The sequence below is a fragment of the Juglans regia genome, chromosome 12 (genome assembly GCF_001411555.2).
Source record: "Juglans regia cultivar Chandler chromosome 12, Walnut 2.0, whole genome shotgun sequence".
In the NCBI taxonomy this organism is placed as follows: Eukaryota; Viridiplantae; Streptophyta; class Magnoliopsida; order Fagales; family Juglandaceae; genus Juglans; species Juglans regia.
The window spans coordinates 28303019-28324174 of NC_049912.1; the positions used below are offsets into that span (position 1 = coordinate 28303019).

At 38.7% G+C, this 21156-nt stretch overlaps 3 protein-coding genes across 3 annotated transcripts; 1 reads left to right on the forward strand and 2 right to left on the reverse strand.

The window, feature by feature from the left end:
- Positions 1-233: 233 nt before the first annotated feature.
- On the forward strand, positions 234-9061 carry LOC109012077 (factor of DNA methylation 1-like). The gene is made up of 8 exons (XM_018993536.2): positions 234-474; positions 3841-4738; positions 5107-5288; positions 5776-5865; positions 5962-6249; positions 6971-7183; positions 7577-7814; positions 8804-9061. Exons 2-7 carry the CDS (start codon positions 3841-3843, stop codon positions 7805-7807), a joined length of 1902 nt encoding a protein of 633 aa, XP_018849081.1. The 5' UTR covers positions 234-474; the 3' UTR covers positions 7808-7814; positions 8804-9061.
- A 4531-nt stretch (positions 9062-13592) lies between these two features.
- LOC118344047 lies at positions 13593-14396 on the reverse strand. Its single transcript, XM_035683802.1, has 2 exons — positions 13870-14396; positions 13593-13785 (listed from the first exon to the last, which is right to left on the reverse strand). Exons 1-2 carry the CDS (start codon positions 14394-14396, stop codon positions 13593-13595), a joined length of 720 nt encoding a protein of 239 aa, XP_035539695.1.
- Positions 14397-16908: 2512 nt separating this feature from the next.
- LOC109017967 (probable CCR4-associated factor 1 homolog 7) lies at positions 16909-20162 on the reverse strand. Its single transcript, XM_035683493.1, has 2 exons — positions 17876-20162; positions 16909-17274 (listed from the first exon to the last, which is right to left on the reverse strand). Exon 1 carries the CDS (start codon positions 19711-19713, stop codon positions 18889-18891), a length of 825 nt encoding a protein of 274 aa, XP_035539386.1. The 5' UTR covers positions 19714-20162; the 3' UTR covers positions 16909-17274; positions 17876-18888.
- Positions 20163-21156: the final 994 nt, after the last annotated feature.

The window sequence follows — 21156 nt, forward strand, 5'->3', positions numbered from 1 at the left end:
AAATTCACATACAAAATATAATAAACAATTCAACTTTTTCAAATCCTAATACATCTTTTTCAAATTTCAAAACAATAATAATATTAAAATTTAATATTTTAAACTTTAAAATAAAATTCAAAATTCTCATCTCATCCCTCAAACCTACCCTTAATATCCGACAGACGGTACAGTTAACATTGGGTCACTGATACAACCCAATCAACAGCTGAAGTTGGAACTACACTTTGGGCAATAGGATGGGGTCCAGTCCAAGTCCAACAACAGTAAAGCCCTCTTCCAATTGTCTGACTTTCCAGTTTCCCCTACTTCAACCATGAAAATTACACTGCGTTTCAGAAGTTGAACGGTTACAATTGGCTCCCCTCGGGTACTGTAATCTGCACTAGCCTTTAGGTAGAACACAACACGCGATCATCTCGCTTCCTCGAAAGAACCAGAAGAATAAAGAGAGAGTCAGAAAGAGAGTCCAATGTAAGTCACTGCCCTTTCTTTATAACATTTATATGTAGATTTTTCTTTTTGTCTAATGAAGGAAATCTGTGGTATCTGAAGAATGCTGGTGAATTCCCACGTTCAATGCGGCTTAAATTTATGGTGGATATATGAGTTTAACGATTTTTGCTAGGGTTTCTGGTCCTGACGGGTTTGCTTATGAACCTGAGACTAAAATATACGGACCTTTTGCATTGTTTTTTTTTCCACGTATTTATGGCAGAAGGGTTTTCTTTGTTTGCAAATGAATATGGGTACTATTACTAATAGCCGTGTAAAAGGATTTGGGTGGATATTTAAGAAGTTTGGACAAAATCCATTCGCTAAAATTTCTGAAAACGGTCTCTTCTGGGAATAAAATTTTGATATTAGTCTTTGTAGTAGTGCAATGCAGACCAAACCCGTTCCTACCAGGGGTTCGAAGGAAATAAAATGTTATCCGGTTGAGTAATTTTAGAATAAAACAAAACCTGTTTCCTGAATTTTTTTTTTTTATAAGTAAGAATTTTTTTATTAATCCACGTAATTAGGTATAGCGCAGGTACACAGGGAGTATACAAAATATTAACCTAATTACAAGCTAAGTGCTGTGAAAATCAGTATAAAAGCGTCATTAAAGCTAGTCCCATTCAATACAATGGCTGAGGCCCAAAGTAATAATGTATGATAGAAAAGGTCCCTAAACCCTCCCATTGATCGTTCCTTGTTGTTGAAGCAGCGGCCATTCCTTTCATTCAATGTACACCACATTAAGCATAGTGGCACCATCTTCCAGACAGCAGCAATTTGACGATTACCCTGAATTCCTCTCCAGCATAACAATAAGTCAACCACCCTCCTAGGCATGACCCAGGCAATGCCAAGCCTAGAGAAGATTTCATCCCATAGAGCCTTAACCACTTTGCAGTGAAGAAGAATATAATCCACTGTTTCTCTGTTTCTTTTACACATAAAGCACAGTCTATTATAAAAAATCCACCACTTCTCAGCTTGTCAATAGTCAATATTTTCCCATGGGAGGCCAGCCAGCTGAAGAAAGCAACCTTAAGCAGAACATTACTCCTCCATACGCTCTTCCAAGGGAAAACAGTAGAAGGGTGAGGCGAGAAAACCTTGTAGAAAGATCTGACTGAGAATTGCTTGTTCCCGGAATGAGTCCAAAGCAGCCTGTCTTCCCCTTCAGCTTTACGATTCAGCGCATATAGTGCCCTGTAAAATGATGTAATATCTCCTACCTCCCAATCCTGAACAGCTCTAATGGATCTCACCGACCATTGGGGAGAACCAGCTGGAATGACCATGTTGTCGGCCACTGAAGCATCCTTGTCCAACGCAATCTTATAGAGATAAGGGAAAGCATTCTTCAAGGCGATATCTCCACACCAAGTATCGGACCAGAATCTGATTTGTGTGCCCCTTCCGACCTCATATCTGAAATGATTGGAGAAAACTTCCCATCCATTCCGAATAAATTTCCACACTCCCACCCCATATGCTCCTCTTATTTCATTAGAGCACCATCCTCCCCAAATGCTCCCATATTTGAATTCAATGACATTCCTCCAAAGCGCGTCCCCTTCCCAATGATACCGCCATAATTGAAGGTTCTCAACTTTTTAATCCCCAAACTTCCACAAGATAGAGGGGTACTGATTTTATCCCACTTGATCAAGTGGAATTTTTTCTCATCCTCTATGCCTCCCCACAAGAAACCACGAAAAATCTTCTCCAATCTATTGGCCATCCCTGCAGGTAAGGGAAATAAAGATAGGAAATATGTTGGGAGGTCGTGCCCTTGATTAGGGTGATTCTACCACCTTTAGACAAATAGATCCACTTCCAACTTGCCAATTTACATTCAATCTTTTCAACAATTACATCCCACGTTGCCTTGGATTTGTGTGGAGCCCCCAAAGGAAGACCAAGGAAGACCGAGATACTTCATAGGCAAGGATGACACCTTGTAGCCCAATATTTCAGCCAATTCTCCTAGATTATGAACCAAGCCAACAGGGACCATTTCAGGCTTAGATAAGTTCACCTTAAGGCCAGAAACAGCTTCAAAACAAAGTAATAGTGCCCTCAGGGAACGAATTTGGTCGGGATATGGGTCGTATAGAATCAGGGTGTCGTTAGCAAAGAGAAGATGAGAGATATGTAGACGGCCATTCGAAGGGCTGCCCACATCCTAGCAGGAAGAGAACATTCTTATTTTGAAACATAAAATTACATAACTAGCAGGGAGATCCAGCAACTTTACAAGTAACTATGAAGCTACGAGCTTTGTCCATATTGACTAGTTTGTTTGGACTGAACTTTTGCCACTTGGTTAGTGATGAAAAAAATTAGAGGGGCCCAGTCTTATAGATAAGAAGTTCGACTCATCAATTTGCTGAAATATGTTTCGACATTTTATTTATCTTTCATCCTACTCAATATTCAAATATCTAGACTTACTAGTTATATTACCACATTCTGGTTCTACCTCAATTGCCATATTGATGTTCTCATTTGTGTTTCCTGTTTGATATAAGAGAACTTCTCATGTTTCCTTCTCTCTTCTCATTATTTTACAGTTTTTTTTTTTTAACATTTTAGCGCAGAAGTTTCAAAGAGATTGTCTCCTGTATGTATTACAAGATCTTCACAAAAATATTAACGCAGTTATGGTTGAGACCTACACAAGTAGCTTACAATTCTTCATCTATTTCGAAGAGATATCCCTACGTACTTGAGCTTTGCCTACTTCTATGAATCAAAATTCTTGATTACCTATAAAAAAAATCTATTTTGTCTTTCTTTTAAAAAAAAATCTATTTCGAAGAGATAATCTGTATTTTTCTTTCTCGTGTGTGGAAGGCCTCCACCAACTTCAAGGATTATTGAGCATCCATATTTTGCTCATTTTGGTTCTAGTCCAATTGTAAAAAACTACCAAAGAAGAAGAAGCAAAATCTCTTTAGTTTTGAACTGGTTTGTATTTAATTTTATTTCTTACTTTAAGCCATGTTTTTGAGTGGCTGAACTGATGCCATCTACTCGAATCCCAAAAAGTGTGGATATATTATGTTAGAAATTTAAATGATTGTTTCATTTCACATTGAAGTTTAGCAATATTATCCAATTTTCTTTGAAACATTTATATTTCAGTGTGCTTGGGCCTTATATGCGTCTGAATGAGAACATAACTGTGCATCACTCTTCTAAACTTGCTGGATAATCATCGCTTTTATTTTTACTTTGTTTTCTTAGAAGCTTCTAGTCTGAGCATTTGGGGATTTAACATATCTTCAAACATTTTCAGTCTTTTAACATTTTTTTTTTCAATGATTGTGTAAATTTCAGATGGAATACAGCTCTGAAGAGTCAGATATTAGCGAATCTGAGATCAATGACTACATAGAGAAACCATATGAGCAGCTGAGGGTGGGAAAGTACAAAGTTAAGGGTCTGAATGGCACCCTTAGATGCCCCTTCTGTGCTGGGAAGAAGAAACAAGACTACAAATACAAGGATTTGCTTCAACATGCTTCAGGAGTGGGTAAAGGTTCTGCTAACAGAAGTGGAAAACAAAAGGCAAACCACCTTGCCTTGGCAAAGTACTTGGAGACTGACCTAGCCAGTGAAGTGGATCAAGTCCAACAACCAGTTTTACCACAAACTGTCACACAACCTTCAAAGCAAGATGATCTGTATGTGTGGCCTTGGATGGGCATTGTTGTTAACATAATATGCAGCCGAACGGATAGAAAGACTTTTCATGGTTCTGAATACTGGTTGAAAAGGTTCAGTAAATTTAAACCGTTAGAGGTTCATATTTTCTCAGATGAAAATGAATTGAATGCAAGGGCTGTAGTGAAATTTAATAATGATTGGAACGGTTTCATGAATGCAACTGAATTTGAGAAATCATTTGAGACTGAGCATTGCAGCAAGAAGGATTGGAATGCACAGAAAGCACATCTTGGCTCTAATACATATGGGTGGTGTGCACGTGCTGATGATTTTGATGCAGAAGGGCCTATAGGGGCTTTCCTTCGGGATAAAGGGCAGTTAAGAACAGTATCTGACATTGACCAGGAAGCAGCTCGAATGAGAAACAATGTTGTGGCAAATCTTGCCAATGAAATTGATATTACAATTGAAAATCTCAATGAACTGCAGTACAAATACAATGAAAAGACGATGTCCTTAAGTAGGATCCTTGTGGAGAAAGACAAGCTACACTCTGCATTTCTTGAAGGTTTGCTCCTACACTTGCTTTGTTTGTCGATACATGCTCATTTTCTGCATCTGTTACTGTCTGGTCACAATTTCCTTGTTTTTTTGGCTGATGCTTAGCTAACCGATATGATATAAACATATGTGGTGCCTTCGTTCCCAATAGTCTTGATGAATGTTCAATGTACTTATTCCTTACTGCTGGATTTGGACTAACTGATCGAACATAAAAGGAAAGAAGTTGTTCGAGGTTACACTTTGAAATAAGTTAGTAGTATTCAGCCCAAGGAATGAGTCGATCACAAAATCCTGCCCCTCATGTTAGATATTGTTAATACTATCATAATTTTGCATGACAAACTAATCTTGTTTAACTGTTTGATTTATCAGAAACAAGGAAGATGCAGCGGCTTGCACGAGATAATGTTCGAAGGATATTTGAGGAACAAGAAAAACTGAATTATGAATTGGAGGCTAAGAAAAAGAAACTTGATTCCTGGAGCAAAGAGTTGAACAAACGTGAAGCACTAACCGAGCTTGAGAGACAAAAGCTGGATGAGGATTTGAAAAAGGTGATATGTGGATGTGGCATTTCCAAAGTGTCAATTTTTATTTTTTTGTTAGCAAGAAGTCTTAACATTCGATTTCACTTGCTTCCCAGCTGGATAATAACTCTTGGTAGTTTAGATGTACTTGCTTTAGATGAACTTGCTCATGATTTGAGCTATGTTCCTTTGGGTGCTTGTTGCGTGCTGGAAGTGGGGACCAATTTAACATTTTTTCCCTATCTATGCACATTTTATCTTGACGTCCTATGTGATGGTACATTTACTGTTGATATAAATATGTATAGCAGTATGTATGTATATATATCTCTATATATTACTGCCCCAATTATCTTTTAGTTCAATCAAATCAAAACTACTAGTGCTGGCTTATTTGGAATAAATAAATAGATTTTGGAGAAGCTGTTTGAAGTGCTGCATGCAAAATCATTTTCTTTGATGATGTACATGATGCTTCATGCTGAATACTGATATTGATTTTTGGTTGTTCTAGCATGATGTGAGAAACAATTCTCTTCAATTGGCTTCCATGGAGCAAAAAAAGGCTGATGAGAATGTCTTAAGGCTGGTTGAAGAGCAAAAGGTCTGGCTTAGTTAGGTTTTAACTAGTCTGTCGCATGAGTAGCTCTTTTTCTTATTCTTTCTATATAATTTATTAATCAGAATCATAAATTTTCAGAGGGAGAAAGAGGAGGCCCTTAATAAGATACTTCAGTTGGAAAAGCAGCTGGATGATAAACAGAAGTTGGAAATGGAAATTGAAGAGATAAAAGGGAAACTGCAGGTGATGAAGCATCTTGGAGATGAAGATGATGCAGCAATTCAGAAGAAGATGGAGGAAATGAATGATGAATTGAAAGAAAAATTTGAAGATCTGAATGATATGGAATCCATGAATCAAGTTCTTATTACAAAAGAGCGAGAGAGCAATGATGAGCTACAAGAGGCTCGCAAACAATTAATCGCGGTATGATTTTTATTTTGTATTTTTTGCTGCATATGTTTGGCTATATGCATGGGTCTGGGTGTTTGGGGACCTTATACATGTAAGAGAAGTCACTAGTTGAAGATTGTGCTGGAAAGAGATTGAGTCATTTTTTCAAGTCTCGCATAGGAATCAAGAACCACTTATCAAAATGCCCCAATTGAGAAATCTCTAAAAGCAGTAGTGGATGCCGTCAATGGATTAAGACATTGCTTTATCTCTTAATAGAAATCTCTAAAGTCATGTTGCTTTTCTGGCAAGGAAACAAAAACTAATGTTGCCTTAATAGATTGCATGCTTTTGTTTGGTCACTTTATAAAACAAGATACTCACATCCAATTGATAGCAGTTATGTGAGTTAATAGGTGTAATCACATGTATACATCCTATGTACTTGGGCTATGCTATCTTTATATCAATAAAATATCTTCTTATAAAAAAAAAAAGTTATGTGAGCTAAATCTTCTATGTTTTCGTGAAATGACAATCAAAGTTTAAGGAATGGGCACAGACTATTTCTAATTGTATAGCCCGAAAGGCCGTCATGGCATCTAATGGACAAAAAAGTTAAAATCCATAACCTCCTAGAGATGAATATGCCTGCAATCATGCCAGATGCTAAAATGAAATTTTTAAAAAAGAAAAAGACTTGCATTAATAAGTAATGGAAGATGCTTTCCTCTTTTTTTTTTTTTGTCTTTAGGGCTTGATGGATATGCTGAGTGGTCGCACTAATATTGGAATAAAGAGAATGGGCGAAATTGATCAGAAGCCATTTCAGAATACATGTAAACAGCGATTTTCCCTTGAGGAAGCAAATATTCAGGCCTCAACACTATGCTCCCTATGGCAGGAGAATCTGAAGGATCCAAATTGGCATCCTTTTAAAGTTGTTGTCATCAATGGGACTGCCCAGGTATATTCTTTTAATATTGCTAAGCCTCTCATACTCATAAAAAAAAATTAAAAAAAAATATTAAAGCCTCTCATTCTTCTATTTCATGTACACAGATTTGTTATGAGCTTGTGGGAATTCACGGTATCATTTATAATATATAGTTGCAGACGTTGTTATTTTAAGAGGCATGAATCAAAATTATCTTATAAATGTATGAATTCTGCTTACAAGTTCATGATGGGCAATCTGTCTCCTACATGTTTATATAATTTTTTCCCCTTATGTGGAATGTCCTTTTAGGCCTGCTTAACTGACCAAAGAAGTCATTCATGTTGGTTTATCTGAATAACCCCATCCCAAATTGCCTAGGTCTTGAAAGATTAATCACTTGTTTCAATTTTTGTAATGCAGGAATTTGTAAATGAAGAAGATGAGAAGCTCCGAAATCTCAAACAAGAGTGGGGGGATGATATATACGCGGCTGTCATTATCGCACTCAAAGAGATCAATGAGTATAATCCAAGTGGCAGATACGTCATATCTGAGCTCTGGAACTTCAAAGAAGAAAGGAAAGCCACATTAAAGGAGGTCATCAGTTACATCATGAAGAATATCAAGACGCTGAAGCGCAAGAGACAGTGAGGCAGAGGTTAGTAATTTTTTCATATATATTAATGAACTGTTTGTTAAGTGCTGTGTTGAAATACTAAGCTCCAACTGACATACTGTGATTGTGTTGCCAAATAAGCTTGAAAGATAATGGGCTCAAGTATCTGTCAAGAAACGTTGTTAACTTTCATTGCACAGACGAGATGATAGAGCGGTTATTTTTGTTTAGTTCAATCTAAACATGAGAGTACACTTATATATAGGATCAAATGGCAGGAAAAACATCCTTTTGATGAGTTAAATGACAGGAAAAAATACAAACGACCCCAATCAGTTCAATATTTGCCATTTAGTGTTAGTATGATTTGGTTTAGCTTATTAACATATATGTTTTCTTTTATGGCCAATCATCTTGAATCGTACATGTATGAAATTCTTAGACAATTTAAGGTATGAATAAGGGGTAACAACTTCTATGTCATTTCAAGTTTTGTCAGCAATAGTAAAATTAATGAAAAATATTTTTGTCATGTCATTAGATGATATAATAAAATAATTTAAACGATTGTACAGTAACTATTACTTCCAGATACAATTAATCAAATTGAATTTTAAATTTTTTTATTTTTTCATATGTAATTGGCTATTAATTTATTGATGTACGTATTGCATCAACCCTTTCCTTATTGTTTCGTTTGATGTATTATATCCCAATGCTGAACTCTGACAGCTTCGAACCATTAAACTAAAAGTTATAGAACATAACAAATGGGTTTGCTTTTATAACGTATGGATTTCACATATGTTACTTTTGATGTTTACAAGGGGCTGTCTGGGTGCAATGGTATAGACTTGGCAACTGTAAAAAGAATGGAAGAGTGGGACCATATCCAACCCACCCCTCTTGAGTGGGATCAGCGCTGGATAACAACCCTTTTAGTTCATTTTGATGGTCTACTTTGAATATTAACACATCGTGTTGAAGTTTCATGAGCTGCTGTTTCTTGATTTTAATGCTAATGAATGCAGGAAATTTTGGGAGGTGGAATTCCAAGAGGGAGTTTAAGGTCAAGGCCTCTGTCATAACAACTTGTTTTTATTTTAATGGCCTATATCATAAGTCAGCTAGATGCATAGCTCAGTTTGTATTTGAACTTGGATTCCATTTTCTGTTATGAATTGTGAACTTATATCGGATGAAATTTCTTCAGTGAACGTTGTTTCATAACCAACTTATATCGGATTAAAGAGCTTTCCGGATTGGCCTTGATCTGGATTTGGTCAAACCCGTCCCTAGTTTTGATGAAACTTGTCCTATGCTTAGGAAATGAAAAATGTCGTCTATACTTATAACTTTGCTTATAGATATGCCAACTATTGAAAATTTTGTAAATTTTAAAATTTGAAATTTAAATTTAAATTTGTGAATAGTGATTGATAAGAAAAAATTTTCTTTGGGACGAATGCTATGCACTGTAGAGTTATCATTTTTTAATATACTCTTAACACTGTAGAGTTATCATTTTTGCATTTCGAAAATTCTCTCTTGCTACCACGTTCTAAAGTTTTTATTTTTATTTTAAAAAAACACACTTCACGATTTCCTTTCTAAGTAATGCTAAGTACAAGCTTTTTAGATTATAAAAAAAAAATCAATCTCACTATAAAGAGAGTAGGATTTTTTGTACACTTTTACGGTAGTCTATTTTTTATAAAATGACTGCGCAGAATTTGTACAAATCATTTACTCAATTACAGAATTGTAGACAAGTTTTTGCTTGTCGACAAGGGCAAGACGGAGACTCCTAAAAGGAAGGTTCTTAAGAAATTATTCAAGCTCTGGCATCTTTGAAGCTTAGAACTATACTCGCACAATCAAAACTCAAGAGGTAACGATTAAACACTTTCCCATGAAACAGCAAATGCATGAAAATCCGAAGAAAAGCTCGACACTCATTAGTAAGGTAACAAGATAAATGTGAGATCCAGTCGAATTTTCAACAGATCAACCTTACTGAACAAAGCCTAGAATTAGCCATTGTCACTAAAGAAGAAATTCCGAATGAGTAAAAACAAGCTGCAAAAAAAGAAAAAAAAGCTACTTTCACCTGGGGTTGGGGAACCCGGCATACATGGCCATCCACGTGTACAAAATGAAATAGGACATTTCATTTATACTCAAAATCACTACGATTTGATTCAAACATGAAGACAAAACAAAGAACTGAAGGAGCACAGCTTTGGGAGCAAGCTTTCCTTTCCCACATAGAACACGAAGATCAGGTTCTTCGTGTAGACCTATTTTTTTCTTCTCACTTCTTCTTTCCATCTACTGTGCATCTTCTCATCTTCATCTTCTCACTTTTTTCACAACACTCTCATTTGATTTGCAGCATAAATTATAGAATGGAACTCACTCAATTATAGAATGGAACTCACTCAGCATAAATTGTAAAAATGAAACGAAGTGTTTCGTTCAAATTTGGTACCCTCTCATATTCTTATTCTCATCTTCTCCTTTGCATTTTGTTTTCATCTTCTTCTCATCTGAAACACAGCACTCCCTTTCGTATACCCACATAACAGATTTGGCTTCGGGAGCAAGTTTCTTCACAGACATAGGGCTTTCGCGCCTGGGATTGAATCTTCTGCAGCCTCGATAAGATGCTAAATGAAACTCTTCGACTTGTCCATGGCTTTTTGTGGTTTCAAATACTAGGCCATAGAAGATAATAAATAAAAAAATTGAAAAAGGCAACCACTTTGCAGAATTGTGGGTTGGAGGATTTGCTTTTGAGACCCATTTTGGCACTGGCTGGGATGGTGGGTTTCCTTTGCTTCTAAAATCTTTTTTTTTTTTTAAATAATAATACCAACTAACGTGGTACTAAGCACGTCAGCCGATTCCCCAACAGGTACCCAACGCCGAGTACCTATAGCAGAATTGAAAAAAGAAACAAATACATCGATGGAAATGTACCACAAATTTACAAAAGAAAACGGAAATGGAGACTAGAGAGAGTGGGAGACAGACAGAGTCGATGGGTCCTCTTTAGAGAGAGAGAGAGAGAGAGAGAGAAGCACAACTTTAACAGCAATGCAACAAAGCCATTCATAACCTCTTTCAATCGTACAGCAATATGCAAATCAACACATAATCAATGAAAGAACCAAAGAGCAGTGGACTAAACAGAGGATGAAACCCCCATTATCTCTTCAGAATTCATACTTAACAGCAAAAGCAGTTGATTTAACTTCTGTAGAATGTTTTTGCTTCCAATTGGAGTAAACAGGGATGTCCTTCGTAGTCAAGGGTATTTATCAGAGCTATACGCTACTATGATGCAGAATGTTAAGGTGACAATCATTTTTTTTTTATCAGTAAAAAGTAGTTATCATTAAATATGAATGAAGATAGGCATAGCCTATGTACACAGGAAGTATACAATAGAAAACACCTAAATACATTCTTAATAAACTAAGTTATGGCTAAGAACTCCTGTACACTAATTCCATTAAGAACAATAGCTGAAAACCATAAAAGTAAAGTGTGCAGAAAAAAATTCTGTAGCTCCTCCTTTGTTCACTCCTTATCTTTAAAACAACGTGCATTCCTTTCCATCCAAATACACCACATTATGCATAACGGGATCATTTTCCAAGCTGCTGCTACCTGAGAACAGCCTTCTAAACCCTTCCAGCAAGCAAGTAGATCAACCACCTTTTCCGGCATAACCCACGCAACATCGACTCTACTAAATATCCCATTCCACAACTCTCTCGTCACCTCACAATGCAATAAAAGATGGTCCACTGATTCACCATGGTTTTTGCACAAATAACACCAATCCAACACAATGAGACCCCTCCTCCTTAAATTGTCCGTGGTTAGAATTTTTCCTAATGCAGCAGTCCACACAAAGAACGCTACTTTGGAAGGAACTCGTGACCTCCAAACACTTTTCCACGGGAACTGTACATTACCTTGCGACGTCAGAATTTTATAATAAGTTTTGATTGAGAACTTCTTATTGTCCTTACACCTCCATTGAAACCTGTCATCCTGTGCCGTTAAACTTTCTGAAGAGTAGATCAAGCTGAAAAATTCAGAAACCATGGTCATCTCCCAATCATGATTGGCCCGAGTGAATAAGATATTCCACTGATACGAGTCTTGGGCAGACACAAATAAATCCGCTATTGAAGCCTCCCTATTTACCGCAATGTTATAGAGGGCTGGGAAGGCTCTCTCCAAAGTCTGCTCTCCACACCAAATATCCTGCCAAAATTTGATGCGTGTGCCCTGTCCGACCACACATCTAGTGTTATTTTTAAAGCATTGCCATCCCCCCCTTATATATTTCCACAAACCCACACCATGCCCCCCCCTCACTTCGTTAGTGCACCAACCCCCCCAAGCACCTCCATATCTTGAGTCTACAACTTCCTTCCACAAAGACTCCCCTTCTTCTTGATACCTCCATAGCCACTTCCCCAAAAGAACTTTATTGAAGGTCCTTAAATTGCGCAATCCCAAACCACCACTCGAAATAGGGGAACAAACTTTATTCCAATGCACTAAGTGGAATTTAGTTTCTTCCCCTAGACCTCCCCACAAGAAAGCCCGGAATAACTTCTCGATACGATGCGCCACCCCTGCCGGCAACGGAAATAAAGATAGAAAATAAGTTGGGAGATTAGATAAAGTACTCATGATCAATGTAAGTCGCCCTCCCTTTGATAGATACAATCGTTTCCACCCAACCAACCGTTTCTCCACTCTTTCAATAATACCTTCCCAAATACCTCTAGCTTTGAAATTAGCCCCCAAAGGAAGGCCCAAATATTTCATAGGCAAAGAACCCACTTCACACCCCAACGTTTCTGCTAGTAGATTGATATGAGGCACCACTCCCACCGCTACCATCTCAGATTTGCCCAAATTAACCTTGAGACCCGTCACAGCCTCAAAACACAACAAAAGTGCTCTTATGGCTTGGATTTGACCCAACTCCGCTTCACAAAAGAACAGTGTATCATCTGCAAATAAAAGATGTGAGATCATAACAGAGCCATAAGTACCATTGCCTGCCGAAAAGCCCACCATAAAACCTCCATCTACAACTGCCTTCACCATCCGACCTAGTGCCTCCATAACAATTACGAATAGAAATGGAGACAACGGGTCCCCCTGTCTCAACCCGCGTGAGCTATTGAAGAAACCCACCGGGGTACCATTAACAAGCACTAAAAAACGCACAGTAGTTATGCAAAATCGAATCCATGAAATCCACCTGTTCCCGAAACCACATCTCCCAAGTAAGTAAAGGAGAAAATCCCAATTTACATGATCATAGGCTTTCTCCATATCTAGCTTACAGAGTATGCCTGATTTACCCTCCTTTAACCTCTGATCCAAACACTCATTAGCTACAAGCACTGAGTCAAGTATCTGCCTCCCCCGAACAAATGCATTTTGAGGTTTCGAAATGATTTGCTCCATTACCACACTTAATCGATTAGCCAGAACCTTCGAGATGATTTTGTACACCCCACTCACTAGGCTATTGAGGCGAAAGTCATCAACTTCCACCACTCCCTGTTTTTTCGGAACAAGGACTATGAATGTCGCGTTTAAGCACTTTTCAAACTTTTGGAAAGTATGAAATTCAACAAAGACCCGCATAATATCACCTTTCACAATATCCCAACAATGCTGGAAAAACCCCATCGAAAACCCATTCGGCCCCGGAGTTTTGTCTTTGGCCATATTTCTAATGGCCTTATGCACCTCATCTTCTTCAAAGGGTCTTTCCAATCAGCTCACACTCTGCGTATCAATGGACTCAAAAGGCAGACCATCGAGCTTTGGCCTCCAACCAAACGTCTCCGTTAGCAGATTCTTATAGTAGTTCACAATGTGATTCTCTAGATCAAGGGGAGAAGAAAGTACTTGATTACCTGCTGTAAGAGTCTCAATAGTGTTGTTGCGCCTATGAGAATTGGCCACCCTATGGAAAAACTTCGTACATTTATCCCCTTCTTTTAACCAAAGGGCCCTGGATTTTTGACGCCACGATGTTTCCTCCATCAACAAGACCCTCTCCAATTCAGTCACCACCACACTCTTCCTCAACAAAGCTTCTTCAGAGGCATTTCCCAACAACAATTGTTCCTCCAATTCCTGAAGTTCCTCCAAAAGGATTGTCTTCTGATTATCAATATTGCCAAAAACTTCCATGTTCCACCTCCTTAAATCTTGCTTCAAGGCCTTTAGCTTACCTGCAAGAATGAAACTAGGGGTACCTGAGAACTGATAAGAAGACCACCAGTTACGAACTTTCTCAGCAAAACCGTCCACTGCTAACCACATATTTTCGAACTTGAAATACTGACGACCCCTATTAATGCCTCCACAATCTAACATAATAGGAAAATGATTCGAACAAACTCGGGCCAACCTCTTTTGATACAACTCCGAATAATGGGCTTCCCAAGAAGGAGAGACAAGAAACCTATCCAATCTCGACCATCTCCTACTGTTAGACCATGTGTACTCACCCCCAGCAAGCGGAAGATCCATTAGATCCAAATCAAACATGAACTCGGAAAACTCCTCCATGGTTATAGTGTGACGAGTATTCCCGGATCGCTCGCTTGGAAAACGTATGATATTGAAATCCCCGCCCATACACCACGGCACATCCCATAGATAATAAACCCCCGCCAACTCCTCCCACATCCTGCTCCTTTCTCTTTCTAAATTTGGCCCATATATGCCTGCATATGCCCATTCCCACTCGTCTACTACACTTTTAAATAAACAAGCTACTGAAAAAGTCCCAACACACTCCTCTACCTCCTCCACAACTCTTTTATCCCACATCAAAAGCACCCAACCCGATGCTCCATCCGACGCCAAGTATGACCAACCCACATAAGAACAACCTCATAAACTACGGATAAGTCTTCGATCAACGATCCTTAACTTTGTTTCTTGAAGACGCACCATATCCGCCTTCCACATTCGCAACAAAGATTTTATTCGAAGGCGCTTGTTGCGATCATTAAGCCCCCGCACATTCCATGAGAGGATCTTAGGTTTCATGAACAATGGTTAACCCCCTCCCTTTCGTTCTACCCTTACTGCCACTTCCCTCCTTCACATCATAATTTATAGAGCATTGTAGTCTTTTAAGTTCCCTATCTCTCTTTACCGCCAACTTCAATCTACTCTCTTCAATGGCAATAATAAGAGCTCTAAACTGCTCTTCAAAACCTGTACAGGACACCCCAGCCCAAACTTGCAACTCCTCCACTTTCTTGAAAACCCAGTCTGGAATTTCAGAGTTGTGACTAGGATGGAGCACTCGTAAAGGTTCAACATCTCTTCTATCTATGCATACTTCTTCGCATATGACCAGCTGCGTATCGTCAACTTCTGATTCCTTTGTTACTGATCTTACTTCTTCTTCCTTCCGACAGTGTGAGTCAACACTATTTGGACCCACTACTTCACCAGCCATCACTTGTAAGTCGCTGAGAAGGTTCTGAGCCACCACTACTTCTCCTTCGTCGCTGGTAAGGTCCTGTAACAACCCACTCTCCTCAATCGCACAAACTTCCAGCCCCATTGGTGTGTAACAAGAGTCGCCAGCCTCCATCGCACCTCTCTGTGCTAGATCCGAGAGATTTGACTCAACAATGGCCGTGATAGTACTCTTTCTTAGGGCATCAGGCTCTGTTTCGATTTCCGCACGCATCATCGCCTCCACAGATTGAGCAACTGACCCTGTAACGGTATCGCTGCCCTCCGTCGCAGCTTTCTGTGCAAGGTCCGTGACATTTGCCCCAACTTCAGCCGTGTTTTTGCTCTTTTTTGGAATCTCGGACATTGTCGCAAACTCTACCAGCATCGTCGTTGCCGCCGTAAGGGCTCCCACCTCCGACGAGGTTGTCTGAGACAACTCCGATAGCGTCGGCTCGGCCTCACCCCCCGATGGGCCAGCTTCCTCCTCTTGGAAGCGATGGCTCGTCTTCCTCCAGAACGGGCCAAATCTGTTTTGGTCTTTGCTGGGTTGAGGCCCAGTCTCGAGGCCCGTGGCCCATACCCTGACCCGACAGTCTTCCTCTTCCCTTTCCTTATCCACTCCCTTTCCCTTCCCCTTATCGCTGGGCTCTCTGGCCCATTGGCCTTCAAACTCCCATCCCTGACCCAAGCCCAACTCCCTCAACCCATTTACTTCAACACAGCGTTTAAGCCATCCCACTTTATAAGTTAGTTCTCCCAATTGCTTCTCCATATCACATAAAGCCTTCAGCACATTTTCTTCTTTCAGAGCAACAGGAAATCTGCCATCTCCATACCGTAACTGATCATTACCCAAAGAAGTGACAGGACCTTGCTTCAGCAGACCTACTTTCTCTGCCCATTTCACGTCTCGAGTCCTCTCCACCTCTCTGCTACCTCGAACAACATCACTGTAGGATCCTAAATTCATATTCTGTAGAGTCGTGGCTGGTGGAAACAGTCGTGGCTGGTGGAAACAGTCGTGAACCACCACTATTTCCAACTTCCTTCAGCACCACCACGAGTTTTTTCCACCCCACTCTATCCCTGTCCCCTGGTATAAAGATGAAGTTCCGGCGTCCCCCTCCACCATACTCCACCAACGCCATATATTCTCCCCTAGAGTTGATGCAACGTTGAGCGATGTATCCCCTATCCCCATCCCTGTGGCCAGTGTAGAAGCCCTTTCCCTCCCCCCTTCAAGCACTCCTCCAAAGCCTTGTAAAACCAACGTACAGTCCCCAACCCCAACCTCATCTTTTTTACCACTTTCCACCCCTTCTCTTTAAGACACACAAACCTCCCATCCCTTGACACCTCGAATAGTTTTGATTCTATACTGATTCCTTTTATGGAAGTCATTTTGTACTAGAGCAAAAAATTCAGCAATGGTGCAACACACCAGAAAATCTAACTACTCACCTCAAGCAGAAGAAGGTGACAATCATGAATGCATTTATGGCAACAAACCGCTCAAACTGGCAGTCCTGCTTAAAAAGCTAAAGGCAAGATGAACCATTCTTTGATGAGTGATGAAATTAAAAAAAAAAATAGTAGTCAAGAAAAAACATGAACAGACGGATATTTGCAATATAACTTCCATCATAAAGCATACATATGTGCGTGATAGCCACAACCATTTAAAGAACTCTCATTTCAAAACCTCCTGATGCTTTTTTTTTTTTTTTAGCTCTCAAATTGAGGGGATATTCTTTCTGTTCATACTCGACATCAACACCTAATTATTGGAAACAGTGGCATATTAGACTCTCTTGTTCTTTTCTTTCTCTTTTTTGTAATTCCTCAATTGTACAATATGCGAGCAAACTATTCATGGTTCGATGTATGCAATACGTAGTCTCTCCACTTCCAACAATTGCAGAAGCTTGTTCAATTCACCCACCAAGCTATTGAAGGACCTCATCAGATGCTTCATTGTTTGATATCACAAAGGATCAAAATGTAATGTCATAAGCAGAAGTTTGTGAAATAATAAAAAAGAATAACAAAAAATATAATTATCATATGATGCCATATAATAATTAGCAGAAGTTTGTGAAATAATAAAAAAGAATAACAAAAATATAATTATCATATGATGCCATATAATAATTAAAGAACACCATGTCCCGACAATCATGTTGCACTTACTGAATCATGCCATGTTGAGCACACAGAATACCAGAATGGTTAACAAGAGTGTATAACCGAAAATAAACTCTTGAAACAAATCAAAACACAGAACTAGCAAGTCTTAAATTACAGAAAGATGTGTGCCAGCATCTACAATGTTCAAATATCATTAATTAGATGTTAAAGTAGTAGCTCATATGTGCAAGCACTTAAGCTGCTCGTGATATGCATTACTTATGATTTCGATGTACAAAGCAAATAAAAGGAAAAAAGATGCATTATGCCAAGAGTTTCTCTTGTATTGAGAAAGATGGTCTGTTACCCTAATGGTGAATAAATAATATGTGAATAGTAAATCTTGCATAGAATATTCAATTGTGCTATAACCAGAAACATACAGAATGAGGTGACTCTTGCTCTTTTGGATGCGTCTTCTTCCATTGATGAACAACCATTAAAAATGTTTGTATGTTGTTAGCCCTTTAGCCTTCAAGAAAGAGTTGGGAAGAAAAAATATTTTAAGCAACTCATAACTAGCAGTTGTAAGAGATTGTTCCAAGAATATAGGAATGAGGCATGATCAAACTTTATCACACAGATCCAAGGCAAGGGAAGTAGCTAAAATAATAATTATGTATCAGCTTACCTTAAGTTACAGAATTAAAATAACTGCTTCAGCTCGACGTTTTAGGAATACCTCAAAAATTTAAAACTAGGATGACATAACCATCGGTCCATCAAACAATCCTAGAAAAAACTTACTTATGAACCCAGGATCATCCATTTTTCAAATTTAATCAGAGCAATCATGCATAATATTATCACATGCCCGATGTAAAACAAGAAGTTCTTCAATAAATCCATCAAGACAGAAATGAATGGGAAGTTTTACATGCTCAGAAAACAGTGCAGAAAGGAAAAAATTAGAACATCACAAGCCCTGAAAAATGAACAAAACAGTCAAAGTATGACGCCCCAAGCAGCTTTAACTTGTAGAAGATGTTTCACTGCCTAATCCTAAATCAAAAGACTCCATTTTCATCAATAAACATCAAAACCACGTAGCATCATTCCCTTTGTTATGTTAAAACCAAAAACAGTATTCTTTCTTATGAAGCGGAATCTTGGAGACCCTGTAAACGCACCAAGTGATTTAGCCAGATAAACTCCAAACCCAACTAACCCTCCGACATCAGTAAACCAAAACACGGTAATTGCTAGAAGTGTAAAGGCAATAAGAAAAGTTGTGAAGAAGCACACAAGAACTATCCAATATAAAATATCCCTAAATTAAGAAACTTTGTTGCCAAAAAGTGCACAATAGAGATGTGTATATATGAGACAAACATACAGCTAAAACCACATGATTCTAATCTCTTCATCTCTTGTTTATTTATTTTTGTTTCTCTTTTCAAAGAGTATTCTGTCCATTCTCGACACCTAAACCGTACAATACACCAGCATACTTCTCCAGGGAACCGCTAAAGAAATTATCCTTCAACTTCCTGAAGGCACATGACGTGAGCAAACTATCCGAACCCGCCTGGTGACAAACCCCGACTCGCTCCACCTCCAACAACTCCGCCAACTTATTCAACCCACCGTGCAAACTATTGCAAAACTTCATCAAGTGCTTGATATCATACACCGTCGGAAAATACATGTTAATCAAATTAAAGAACTCCACCTGCGTATCTGGCAGATTCCGACACGTCAGAAGCTTGAGCAAGTACCCGAAGTCGTACCCGCTGTGAAAAGTCACCCAGTGGACGCTGTCGTTCAAGACGACGCCGGAGGACATTAGCAACTCGCCGAAGCGCACTGCATCGACGCCCCTCTCGTTGTTCAACATGAAATTGATGCCGCTCTGGCGAAGGAGCTCGATGGAATCGTTGGCGAAGACGTCCGATTTGGGATCGAACTCCCGGAAATTGAATTGCCAGATGAAGTGCTGACCGGTCCCGCAGGTGGGTAGGTCGCCGCGCTCGTCGGAGAAGGTGAGCCCCAGCTGGATCAGCTTGAGCACGTCCACGTTGTCCTTTAGGGTCTGGTAGTGGTACTCGTAGTTGGACCCGAAGTTCCCGACGGGACGTAGAACAATCCCGGGGAACTCCGTGTCCATCGCCACATACGGGAAGTCATCCACGATCTCTCGGATCAGGGCGAACTCCGCTTCGAGATTCTCGGCCCATACTTCGCGGATCTCTATTGTCTCGCTTTTCGGTAGCAGATGCATTACGCTTCAAAAGAAACCCTAAAATTCGATCGGAACCGCCGATTTCCCGATTGCACCAAATATTCATACAATTAATAGCTATACCCGGAAAGAAGCTACGCGCTTCTCGCCTCTGAGGGATCACGATCGAAGAGGTTTCGAAGCGAACAAAGTCGATTAAATTAAGACTTAAGCCAACGAGCAAGAAAGACTCAAAAAAATGGGTGAGGATGTAGGACGTGACCCTCGAATCAGGGAAACTCGAGGGATTGAGAAGCAGATTCGAGAGAGAAGGCGAAAGGTTATTACTTTCTATTCTTTAAGTTTTGTTGAGATTAATCATGGCTTCCCCCTTTCTGTCTCTATGATTGGCTTGCAGATTTGCAACGAATGGATGTATGAGGGCGGCGGAGCGATCATAGAGTCGAGACAGACAGTTACTTCAAAGGTCAGAAATGGTGGGTGGTTTTTTTTTTTTTTTCAACTTTTCTCTTTAATTGTAGTTGATTATAAATTTATTTATTTATGGAAGGATAATAAATAAATATGATTATTTTTCTAAAATAAATCTTCTCAACTTCCTAACACTCCACATTCCATATTATTTTTAATTTTTATTATTTTTTTCTTTTATTAAATATTTATTATATGAATAATAAATAGAAAATTTAAAATAATTTTAAAAAAATAAACTCAAAAAAAAATTTTAAAAAAATTTTAAAAATTTTAAAAATTAAAAAAATGGTGGAGTGTGGAGTGTGGTGGAGGTTGTGTAGCAAAACCCATTTTTCTAATACATGGATTGAAATGGTGAAGGTAATCTTAGTTCAGATCGGCAAAATCGATCGGATGGGATCGAATTCTGGACTAATCGAAATATTTTTTTTCTTTTCTTTTGGAGATGATTAATCGAAATAAAGAAATACTATTTTACTCACTCTATTTGACCGTTGATTTTTTTATTTTATTTAATAATTAAGGAAGTGATTTTAAATATATTAATATATTTAAAAAAAATATTTAAATATATTAAAAAAATATGAACAAAAAATTAAAAAAATTACACTAGACGGTACACCCAGTGGTCAACATGGGGCGGCCGCACCCATCGAAATATATGGATCAATGAAATTGTCCTAGAATCTATAAATTTTTGAGGGAATTGGGCGGAATTCTTATATATATTTTTTTAAAATATTTTTAATAATTTAATATATTATTTTTTATATAATATTTATATAAGTTAATGATGTAGTTTCATCTAATTTATTATTATTGACTATATAAAATATTAAATAATATATTATGGCTGAAAAACCGACCAGTCGGTTTGGTTTTGGGCCCAAACCGAGACCGACCGGTCGGTTTTTTATAGGCCTGAATCCGGCCGAAACCGACCGACCAGGGCATGTAAACCGGCCGGTTCGGTTACCGGCTGGTTTACGGTCGATTTCGCGGGTTTGG

Excerpts from the sequence above, each read along its gene's own strand:
- LOC109012077 (XM_018993536.2), top strand. The coding sequence starts at position 3,841 with ATGGAATACAGCTCTGAAGAGTCAGATATTAGCGAATCTGAGATCAAT. Across the intron at positions 5,289-5,775 it reads TGGATGAGGATTTGAAAAAG|CATGATGTGAGAAACAATTC; the intron begins GTGATATGTGGA and ends TGGTTGTTCTAG. Across the intron at positions 6,250-6,970 it reads CTCGCAAACAATTAATCGCG|GGCTTGATGGATATGCTGAG; the intron begins GTATGATTTTTA and ends TTTTGTCTTTAG.
- LOC109017967 (XM_035683493.1), bottom strand. The coding sequence starts at position 19,713 with ATGCATCTGCTACCGAAAAGCGAGACAATAGAGATCCGCGAAGTATGG.
- LOC118344047 (XM_035683802.1), bottom strand. The coding sequence starts at position 14,396 with ATGGAGGAGTTTTCCGAGTTCATGTTTGATTTGGATCTAATGGATCTT. Across the intron at positions 13,786-13,869 it reads ACTGAATTGGAGAGGGTCTT|GGTGGCCAATTCTCATAGGC; the intron begins GTTGATGGAGGA and ends GTTTTTCCATAG.